This window comes from Sceloporus undulatus, chromosome 8 (assembly GCF_019175285.1).
Source record: "Sceloporus undulatus isolate JIND9_A2432 ecotype Alabama chromosome 8, SceUnd_v1.1, whole genome shotgun sequence".
In the NCBI taxonomy this organism is placed as follows: Eukaryota; Metazoa; Chordata; class Lepidosauria; order Squamata; family Phrynosomatidae; genus Sceloporus; species Sceloporus undulatus.
The window spans coordinates 31,239,510-31,250,926 of record NC_056529.1 but is presented as its reverse complement, the minus strand read 5'-3'; the positions used below and the strand labels follow the sequence as shown (position 1 = coordinate 31,250,926).

The 11,417-nt window shown below is 47.9% G+C and overlaps 2 protein-coding genes across 5 annotated transcripts in view; one reads left to right on the top strand and one right to left on the bottom strand.

Annotated features, from left to right (window-relative positions):
* The window catches only part of LOC121937543 (adenine nucleotide translocase lysine N-methyltransferase-like), a 10,641-nt gene extending 7,404 nt beyond the window's left edge, over nt 1-3,237 (bottom strand). The window contains exon 1 of the mRNA XM_042480825.1: nt 3,142-3,237. The gene's annotated coding sequence lies outside the window, so the exon portion shown is untranslated. The remainder of the gene's footprint in view (nt 1-3,141) is intronic.
* Nucleotides 1-11,417, top strand: part of WDR90 (WD repeat domain 90) — a 135,613-nt gene that overhangs the window by 86,290 nt on the left and 37,906 nt on the right. Inside the window, exon 1 of one of the 4 annotated variants that reach the window (XM_042480817.1) lies at nt 3,712-3,762. The exons of the other annotated variants lie outside the window; for them this stretch is intronic. Within the exon in view, the coding sequence (XP_042336751.1) occupies nt 3,755-3,762 (8 nt within the window). The 5' untranslated portion in view covers nt 3,712-3,754. Of the gene's footprint in view, nt 1-3,711; nt 3,763-11,417 lie in introns of those variants that run through there. 4 annotated transcript variants of the gene reach the window in all.

The window sequence follows — 11,417 nt, the reverse complement described above, 5'->3', positions numbered from 1 at the left end:
CCGCAAGAAAGCTACTTAGCAAGTAGCTAATTTGCCCCAACAGTCTGGGTACTCATTTAGCTCCCTCCTCGAGGATGCAAGCCTGAGTTGAGCTTGGGCCCTTTTGCTGGTCTTGAACTCGCAACCTTGTGTTTTGAGTGAGGCTGCAGTACAGGCATTCACCACTGCGCCACCAGGGCTCCTATACAGTATGTTTATTTTTTGGCCAACTTTAGAGTATGCCTGGAATTTGGACTGTTTTAATTGTTTTTATTTTGATGGTCGTGTGACCCTTATGCAGCATACCTATATGATACACACAAACACACACACACACACACACATATACTACGTGTGTGTGTTATTATTATTATTATTAACCTTTATTTGAAGCGCTGTAAATTACACAGCGCTGTAAGCAATCTTTTAGTTAGAGGTTCCCTGCCTCAGGCTTACAACTCAAAAGCAGACACAGAAGGAGAAGGGAGTGGTGGAGGGAAGGGTAAGAGGTCCAGCCGTTCCTCTCAACCTCCGAGGTCTGGACCAAGGCAGATGGACTGGGGGAGGCAAGGCTTCATAATGGATGGTTAATCATATCCCGAGAAAATACTAATCACAAGTAGGATAACATATACAGTACATAGAATACAGGAAATGGATCGAAAACAGCCAACAACAGAACATCAGTAGTAAGCGACAATTATGCGATGCCTGGAAAGCTTCTCTGAATAGGATGGTTTTCAGCTCCGTTTTGAGCTGGTTAAAGAGGTGATGGCTCTTGCTTGGGAGGAAGAAGGTTCCAGGAGTGAGGGGCAGCAGTGAAAGGGGCGAATCCGGGAGGGGCAGAGGAAATCCTGGGCTGAGACAGGAACCCTGACTACCAGACCGGAGGGCCCTGGTGGAAGTGAGGAAAGAAGGTCTGATGTAAGGAGGGGCCATCCAGGAGGGCTTGATGTCGGACAGCAGAGCGTATACTGAATGCGGAAAGGGAGAGGGAGCCAGTGAAGGGATGCCCAAACACAGGAGAAATGTGGTCGAGCGGTGGGTGAAAGTGATAATGCGTGCAGCTGAATGCTGGACAGAGATTAAAGGACGGAGGTGAGAAAAAGGGAGCCCAGCCAGGAGGACATTACAGTAATCAAGTCGTGAGATCACTAGGGCATGGACCAGGATCTTGGCAGTAGAGGCGGAGAGATATGGTCGGATTTTGGCAATATTGTACAAAAGAATCTACAAGCCTTGGCTGTGGTCTGGATCTGAGGGATACACGACAGAGAAGAGTCAAGATAAAGCAAGACTGCGGGCTTGCTGGACTGGTTGAATGGAAATGTTGTCCACAGAGACAGAAAAGGAGTGTTGAAGGTTGGGCTAGGAGGAAAGACAAGGAGCTCCGTCTTGGACATGTTGAGCTTCAAACGCCGATGGCGCATCCATGCGAGACAGCTGTAAGGCAAGATGAGACTTGCTGTTCAGCCTTGGCGAAAAGCCAGGGGCAAGAAAGATACAGCTGGGTGTCATCGGCATACAGATGGTAGGAAAAACCAAAAGAGCTATGAGTTTTCCTAAGGACAGTGTGTAGAGAGAAAACAGGAAGGGGACCCAGAACAGAGCCCTGGGGAACTCACACAGATAAGGGAACAGGAGAAGAAGTCAGACCCCCTGCAACTACTGCAAAAGATCTGCCAGACAAGTAAGATCTAAAACCAGTCAGAACAAGTCTGAGAACCAAGGCCAGAGAGTATGTCAATTAGGAGACAGTGATCAACAGTGTCAAAGGCTGCAGACAGATCGAGAAGAATGGAACAGAGTAAGGCCATTAGCCTGGCCTGTAAAAAGGTCATTCGAGATCTAGTGAGAGCTTTCTCTGTAGAATGCCTTGGGCGGGGGAAACAGACTGAAAGGGATCAGGATGGAATTGCTTCCTTCAAGAAACTCAAGACAGCGCGAATAGACAACCCGTTCCAAAACTTAGAAAGAAAGGGGAGAAGAGAAATCGGACGATAGATAGACAAGAGGAGGGGTCAAGAGGAAGGTTTTTCAGAATTGGGGAAATGGAGGCATGTGTTTTGAAGTCCGAGGGGAAGGAGCCTGTAGAGAGAGAGAGATTGAGTATGGAGGAGCGAGGGCAGAAAGGAGGGAGCTATAGAGATTAGAAGACGAGTAGGAATAGGATCAAGAGGAAGGTAGCAGGTTTGGAAGAGTTCAGAAGTGTAGAGAGTTCATCAAAGAGGCAGGAGGAAAGACAGAAAATTTGTTAGGCGAGGTGATAGAAGATTAAGAGCAGAAGAAGAATCAGAGGGACTATCTCAGAGCGAATAGTGGTAATCTTAGAGATGAATATTTAGCAAAGTCATTAGGAGAGAAAGATTGAAAGAGACTGGAGGAGAAGGGAGGTTTAAGCAAAGTGTTGAAGGTGGAGAACAAACGCTGCGGGCACCTCTCATTGGCATATGTATAAAATATACCTATTTTATACATACACACACACATATATATATACGTGTGTGTTTATATATACCTATTTATACATGCACACACACACACACACATATATATACGTGTGTGTGTGTTATATACCTATTTATACATACACACACACACACATATATATATATACGTGTGTGTGTTATATTACCTATTTTATACATACACACACACACACACATATATATATATGCGTGTGTGTTTATATACTTTTTAACATGCACACACACACAACACATATATGTGTGTGTTATATATACCTATTTTATACATACACACACACACACACACACATATATTATATATATGGTTGGTTTTTGGCTCTTAAACTTTTTAAAGTGGCTTTTTTAATCATTAAAAGATTATATGTTTGGCCACCAAACTGGAAATCATACGAAAAGCAAAGAGAGAGAGAGGGGAAACCATCCTGGATGATGTATTTGGAAGCCAGCCATGAGCAGTTTTCTAGAAGGTCCAAAGTGTTTCTGTTAACTTAGGCTCCATGCTGTGGGATTCTGGATTTGTAGTTCTGCGAGCCATGGCCCCTCTGTCAGAGAGAGGTCCTGGTGCCACAAGAAACTACAAATCCCCGGATTCCATAGCATTGAGCCTGGCTGGTAAAGCGATGTCCAAACGCGTTTATTTCTTCAGTGCGGAGCAGAAGCCTTTAAGGCTTACCTGCCACTGTGTTGCTTCATTGCTACTTGTTTAGCTTTAAAAACATGAAACAGGTTGCAATTCCGGCCTTTCCAATCTCCTGCCTAAGATGGCGGCCATTGGGAAGGCCAGGAGGAGCCTCTCTAGCCGAGCCGACTCTATGTGTGGCGAGGCTGAAACGAATGGAAGTGAACGGGGAGAGCGAGACCGCCTGCCTAGAGAGGCTCTCCTCTGGTTCCTGCCTAAAATGGCGGCATGGGGACGCCTCTAGGCCGGGCTGGAGGTCTCGTCTCTTTTGCTCGAGAGGCTGGACCAATAGGGGGAGAGCGAGACGGCACGGCTAGAGAGGCTTTTCCTTAGAGGGAGCCTCTCTAGCCGGGCTGGAGGTCTCCACCTCTATTTCCTTAGTTGGAGAGCGAAGACTGCCCGGCTAGAGAGGCTGTCTCTTCTAAAATGGCGTCACGGGAAAGGGACAAGGGGCCTCTCTAGCCGGGCTGGAGGCCTCTTCTTCTAATGGCTCCTCCCGCTCTGTGGCGGCGACTCTATGGTGGCGGCGGGTGTTTTGAGCTTAGCGCGGGGAAGAGGCCTGGCTGAGGGCAGGGAAGGCAGAGAGGAGGAGCAGCCAGCAGCAGCCATGGCCAAGGTAGCTCTGGGGCATTTCCAGGGGATGAGTGTCGGGGTCCCTGGCAGGGGCAGCCTGGCCCCTTTGGCAGCGCAAGCAGCATTCCCCAGCTGTGAGTCTGTGGGGATGCTGGGAGATAGAGTCCTAGAGTTGGAAGAGATCCCAAAAGGGCCCTGATCCAGTCTAACCCCTTTATTCTGCAGTGCAGGAATCTCCATCAAAGCACCCCACTGACAGATGGCCCTCCAGCCGCAAGGAAGGACTGGAGGAGCTGACGTGGAGGCAGTGTGCTTCCTCCCCTTCACGCGTTCATGGCTGCCTCTTTAGGGACATGTTTGCCCAGAGGGAAACCCTATTTGCCCACAGAGAAGCACTGAGATGGGCCCTAGGTTTCCCTAGAAAGCAGCTCTTCCACCAATAGACCCCTATCTATGGGCAAGCAATTCCCCAATGTTCCCCTATGGGCAAGCAATTCCCAGTGTTTCTCTATGAGCAAAGTATTCACCAATGATCCTCTATGGGCAAGTATTCTATTGTTCTCTATGGCCAAGTATTTTCCCATTGTTTCCTATGGGCAAGATTCCTCCATGCTTTCCTAGGCCCATGTATTCCCCTGTGATTCCCTATGGCCAGGTATTTCCCAATGATTCCCTGTGGGCAGGTATTTCCCCAATGATTCCCTGTGGGCAGGTATTTCCCCAATGATTCCCTGTGGGCAAGTATTTCCCCAATGATTCCCTATGGGCAGTATTCTCCCAATGATTCCCTATGGCCAGGTATTTCCCCAATGATTCCCTATGGGCAGGTATTTCCCCAATGATTCCCTATGGGCAAGTATTTCCCCAATATTCCCTATGGGCTGTCTTTCCCAATGATTCCCTGTGGGCAGGTATTTCCCCAATGATTCCCTATGGGCAGTATTTCCCCAATGATTCCCTATGGGCAAGTATTCCCCAATGATTCCCTATGGGCATGTATTTTCCCCAATGATTCCCTATGGGCAAGGTTCATTTCCCCAATGATTCCCTATGGGCAGGTATTTCCCAATGATCCCTGTGGGCAGGTATTTCCCAATGATTCCCTATGGGCAGGTATTTCCCCAATGATTCCTGTGGGCATAGTCATTTCCCCCATATTCCCTATGGGCAGGATTTCCCCAATTTCCCTGTGGGCAAGCATTCCCCAAATGATTCCCTATGGGCAAGCATTCCCAATGATTCCTATGGTCAAGTATTTCCCCAATGAATTTCCCTATGGGCAGGTATCTTCCCAATGATTCCCTATGGTCAAGTATTTCCCCAATGATTCCCGAGGGCAAGATTCCCCAATGATTCCCTATGGTCAAGTATTTCCCCAATAATTCCCTATGGGCAGGTATTTCCCCAATGATTCCCTATGGGCATGTATTTTCCCAATGATTCCCTATGGTCAAGTATTTCCCCAATGATTCCCTATGGCAGGTATTCCCCAATGATTCCCTATGGGCAGGTATTTCCCCAATGATTCCCTATGGGCATGTATTTTCCCAATGATTCCCTGGGCAGGTATTCCCCAATGATTCCCTATGGGCAGGTATTTCCCCAATGATTCCCTGTGGTCAAGTATTTCCCCATGATTCCCTATGGGGCAGGTATTTCCCCAATGATTCCCTATGGCAGGTATTTCCCAATGATTCCCTATGGGCATGTATTTCCCAATGATTCCCTATGGGTAGGGTTCCATATCCCGCCGGGGGCGGACTTTCCCCAATTTGGGGCGGGTCTGCACGCCCGCCCCGGTTTGGCCCTGCCCCCGGGACTCCCCCCCCCAGCGAGTCCTGCAGGCTTGGCTGGGCTTGGAGGACGGCTGTCTTCCAAGCCCTAGCCATGACCAGGGGGCTCCTCCGCGATTGCGGAGTCCTCCAGGCTTGGTGGGGCTTGGAGGATGGCTGAAGCAAGCCCCAAACTCTGCCGGCTGCCTCCACTCTGGGGGGGGAATCCCGGGGTGGGGGCAAAACGGCGACGGAGGCAGCCAGGCAGGGGTTTGGGGCTTGGCTCAGCGACCCCATTCCCTTGCCTGGCTTCCTCCGTTGGCGATGGAGGCAGCCAGGCAGGGGAAAGAGCGTTGTCCTCTTCTCCGGCCTCCTCTCCGTTCCGCCGCGCTTTTCTCCCTGCCTAGTCTTCTTCTGTCCTCTCTATTTCCTCCCCTCCTCTTCTATCTTTTCCTCCTTCTTCTTCTTCCTCGCTCCTCTCCTCACTCCTTTTCTTCTCTCCCCTTCTTCCTCTTCCTTCTTCCTCCTTCTTCCTCCTTTTCATCTTCTTCCTCCTTCCTCTTCTTCTCCATCTCTTCTCTCCTCCTCCCCTCTTCCTCCCCTCTCCTCTTCCTTCTTCCTCCTTTCCTCCTCTCTTCATCTCTCTCCTCCCTTCTCCCATCTCTTCTTCTCTCCTCTTTCCTCCCCTTCTTCCTCCGCCTCTTCTTCTCGCCTCTTCCTCCTCCTCTGCCTTTTCCACCTTCCCTCCTCTTCAATGCCCAAATATGATGTTTGGAATGGTGGGGGGGGAGGTTAGCCAGAAGGGAAGTACATTTCTGCCATCTGTCTAGGACAATGCCAAAATGTCCTCCATCTTGATCAGGCCTAAGAACATGCATTTAATTAACTTTTTTTAAAATCATCAATTTTTTTGCGTGTCCTCCATTTTTAAATGTGTCCTACATTAGAAAATTTTTGTCCTACTTTGGCTCTACAGTTGTCCCCAGTGTTGGAGGTCCAGAATTAGGCACCCGACTCATGGGCAGGTATGTACCCAATGATTCCCTATGGTCAGGTATTTCCCCATGATTCCCTATGGGCGTATTTCCCCAATGATTCCCTATGGGCAAGCATTCCCAATGATTCCTATGGGCAGGTATTTCCCAATGATTCCCTATGGGCAAGCATTCCCACAATGATTCCCTATGGTCAAGTATTTCCCCAATCGATTCCCTATGGGCAAGTATTCCCCAATGATTCCCTATGCAAGTATTTCCCTGATTCCCTATGGGCATGTATTTTCCCAATGATTCCCTATGGCAGGTATTTCCCCAATGATTCCCTGTGGTCAGGTATTTCCCCACATGATTCCCTAGGGCAGGTATTCCCCAATGATTCCCTATGGGCCATGTATTTCCCAATGATTCTCTATGGCAGGTATTTCCCCAATGATTCCCTGTGGTCAGGTATTTCCCCATGATTCCCTATGGGCAGGTATTCCCCAATGATTCCCTGTGGGCAAGTATTTCCCCAATGATTCCCTATGGTCAAGTATTTCCCAATGATTCCCTATGGGCATGTATTTCCCAAATGATTCCCTAGGGCAGGTATTGCCCCAATGATTCCCTGTGGGAAGTATTTCCCCACATGATTCCCTATGGGCAGGTATTCCCCAATGATTCCCGTGGGCAATATTTCCCCAATGATTCCCTGATGGGCAGGTATTTCCCCAATGATTCCCTATGGGCAGGTATTCCCAATGATTCCCTGCGGCAGGATTTCCCCAATGATTCCCTATGGGCAGGTATTTCCCCAATGATCCCATGGGCAGGTATTTCCCCAATGATTCCCTATGGGCAGTTACTTCCCCAATGATTCCCTGTGGGCAGGTATTTCCCCAATGATTCCCTATGGGCAGGTATTTCCCAATGATTCCCTATGGGCAGGTATTTCCCCAATGATTCCCTGTGGGCAAGTATTTCCCCAATGCTTTCCCTGTGGGCAGGTATTTCCCCAATGATTCCCTGTGGGCAAGTATTTCCCCAATGATTTCCCTATGGGCAGGTATTTCCCAATGATCCCTTGTCCTTCCCTGTGGGCAGGTATCTCCCCAATGATTCCCTGTGGGCAGGTATTTCCCCAATGATTCCCTGTGGGCAGTATTTCCCCAATGATTCCCCTTTGGGCAAGTCTTTTCCCCAATGATCCCTGGTGGCAGGTATTTCCCCAATGATTCCCTATGGTCAAGTATTTCCCCAATGATTCCCTATCGGCAGGTATTTCCCCCAATGATTCCCTTATGGGCAGGCTACTTTTCCCCAATGATTCCCTATGGGCAGGTATTCCCCAATGTTCCCTGTGGGCAGAGTATTTTTTTTTTTCCCCCCAATGATTCCCTGTGGGCAGTATTTCCCCAATGAGTTCCCTGTGGGCAAGTATATTCCCCAAGGATTCCCTGTGGGCAAGGTTTCCCCAATGATTCCCTGTGGGCAAGTAATTCCCCAATGATTCCCTGGGCAGGTATTTCCCAAGTTCCCTGTGGGCAGGTATTTCCCAATGATTCCATGTGGCAAGTATTTCCCCAATGATTCCCATGGGCAGGTATTTCCCCAATGATTCTCCTTGGGCAGGTATTTCCCCAATGATTCCCTCTGTGGGGGCAATGTATTTTTTCCCCAATGATTCCCTGGGCAGGTATTTCCCAATGATTCCTATGGTAAGTATTTCCCCAACTATGCCAATATTCCCTATGGGCAGGTATTGTCCCCAATGCATTCCCTATAGGCAGGTATTTTCCCCCCCCACCATGATTCCCTCCCACTGGGCATCTCAAGTAGGATTATGCCGACACTTAGTCCACAGTCGCGCACAGCAACGCGACAGAGACGCCGTGCGCATAACGCGCCGTTTTGTGACCAATTCCTTTCCCAATGTTGTGTGTGTTGTCCCGTCAAACCCAAGTTCCCAGGCCAGGCCCCCCCTATGGTGCAGGTGCATTGTCCTACCTGTATTCCCTCGTGGGCGCTATCGTTCTGAGCTTTCCCCAACGACACCTTGGTCTTCCCCAGATCCAGGAGATCGGTATGTCATGGCCTTCCCCGCCAAGATTCCCTGTGCGGCCGCGTATGTTTTTTATTCCCCGCGTCAGGTGTTCGCGCAGAACAGTGTATATCTCCCATATGGGCATTCAGCCGTATATTCCGCTGGTTCACCCATGTGCTAGGTATTTCCCCAATGATTCCCTATGGGCAGGTATTTCCCCAATGATTCCCTAGGGCAGGTATTTCCCCAATGATTCCCTGTGGGCAAGTATTTCCCCAATGATTCCCTGCTGAGGCAAGTATTTCCCCAATGATTCCCTATGGGCAGGTATTTCCCCAATGATTCCCTGTGGGCAGGGTATTTCCCAATGATTCCCTGTGGGCAGGTATTTTCCCAATGATTCCTTGGGCAGGTATTCCCCAATGATTCCCTATGGGCCAAGTATTTCCCCAAGGATTCCCTGTGGGCAGTATTTCCCCAATGATTCCCTGGCATGTATTTCCCCAAGATTCCCTATGGAGGTATTTCCCCTGATTCCCTTGGGCAGTTTCCCCAATGATTCCTGGCAGTATTTCCCATGATTCCTATCGGCAAGGTAATTTCCCCAATGATTCCCTGTGGGCATGTATTTCCCCACATGATTCCCTATGGGCAGGTATTTCCCCAACCTACTGTCAAGTATTTCCCTGTATGGGCAGGTATTTCCCCAATGATTCCTAGGCAAGGTATTTCCCCAAGATTCCCTGTGGGCAAGTATTTCCCCCAATGATTCCCTGTGGCAGGTATTTCCCCAATGATTCCCTATGGGCAGGTATTTCCCCAATGATTCCCTGGGCAGTATTTCCCCAATGATTCCCTGTGGGCAGGTATTTCCCCATGATTCCCTATGGTCAGTAGTTCCCCAATGATCCCTATGGGCAGGTAAATTTTTTTTCCCCCCAATGATTCCCTATGGGCAGGTATTTCCCCAATGTTCCCTATGGCAGGCATATTCCCCAACCATGTCAGTATTTCCCCAATCTAGGTCAGGTATTTCCCAATGGATTCCGCTATGGGCAGGTATTTCCCCATGCATTTCCCTATTGGCAGGTATTTCCCCTATGATTCCCCTATGGGCAGGTATTTCCCCAATGATTCCCTGATGGCCAGGTATTTCCCCAATGATTCCCTATGGCCAGGTATTTCCCCATGATTTCCCTGTCTGGGCAGGTATTTCCCCAATGATTCCCTGTGGGCAGGTATTTCCCCAATGCTTTCCATATGGTCAAGTATTTCCCCAATGATTCCCTATGGGCAGGTATTTCCCCAATGATCCCTATGGGCAGGTATTTGCCCCAATTGATTCCCTATGGTCATGTATTGTCCCCAATGATTCCCTATGGGTCAGGCAATCATTCCCCATGATTCCCTGTGGGCAGGTATTTCCCCAATGATTCCCTGTGGGCAGGTATTTCCCCAATGATTACCTATGTCAAGTATTTCCACCAATGATTCCCCTAGGGGCGGTATTTCCCAATGATTCCTTGGTCAGTATTTCCCCAATGATTCCCTATGGGCTGTATTTCCCCAATGTTTCCCTATGGCATGTATTTCCCACTGGATTTTCCCTATGGCAGGTATTTCCCCAATGATTCCCTATGGTCAAGTATTTCCCCAATGTTCCCTATGGGCAGGTATTTCCCCAATGCTTCCCCTATGGGCAGGTATTTCCCCAATGAATTCCCTATGGGCATGTATTTCCCCAATGATTCCCTGTGGGCAGGTATTTCCCAATGATTCCCTGTGGGCAGGTCTTTCCCCATGATTCCCTATGGGCAGGTCTTTCCCCAATGATTCCCTATGAGCAGGTATTTCCCCTGATTCCCTATGGTCAAGTATTTCCCAATGATTCCCTTGGGCAGGTATTTCCCCAATGATTCCCTATGGGCAGGTATTTCCCCAATGATTCCCTGTGGCAGTATTTCCCCAATGATTCCCTATGGGCAGGTATTCCCCAATGTTCCCTATGGGCAGGTATTTCCCCAATGATTCCCTGTGGGCAGGTATTTCCCCAATGATTCCCTTGACCATAATATATATAGATATAGATATAGATTGTGTGTGTGTGTGTGTACACACACACACACACACACACACACCTATTTTATACACGTGTGCGCACACACACACACACCTCTATAAAGGCTTGTATGTATGTATTGGTTTTTAGCTACTTAAAGGTTTTTAAAGTGGCTTTTTAAATAATTAAAATAAAATAAAATAATAATAATAAATAATAATTTGTTTTATTTATACCGCTATTCCAAAGATCATAGCGGTGAACAGCAAGTAAGCTAATTAGCCCCAACAGTCTGGGTACTCATTTTAGCTCCCTCCTCGGAAGGATGCAAGCCTGAGTCGAGCTTGGGCCCTTTTGCTGGTCTTGAACTCGCAACCTTGTGGTTTTGAGTGAATGGCTGCAGTACAGGCATTTAACCTCTGTGCCACCAGGGCTCCTATATGTTTATATGTTTGGCCAACTTTAGAGTATGCCTGGAATTTGGACTGTTTTAATTGTTTTTATTTTGATGGGTCTGTGACCACTATATGCATGCATACATATATGATACACACACACACACACACACACACACACACACACATATATACATGTGTGTGTTATATATACCTATTTTATACATGCACACACACACATATATATATATACGTGTGTGTTATATATACCTATTTCATACATACACACACACATATATATATACGTGTGTGTTATATATACCTATTTTATACATACACACACATATATATACGTGTGTGTTATATATACCTATTTTATACATACACACACACACACACACATATATATATATGTTGGTTTTTGGCTACTTAAACTTTTTTAAAGTGGCT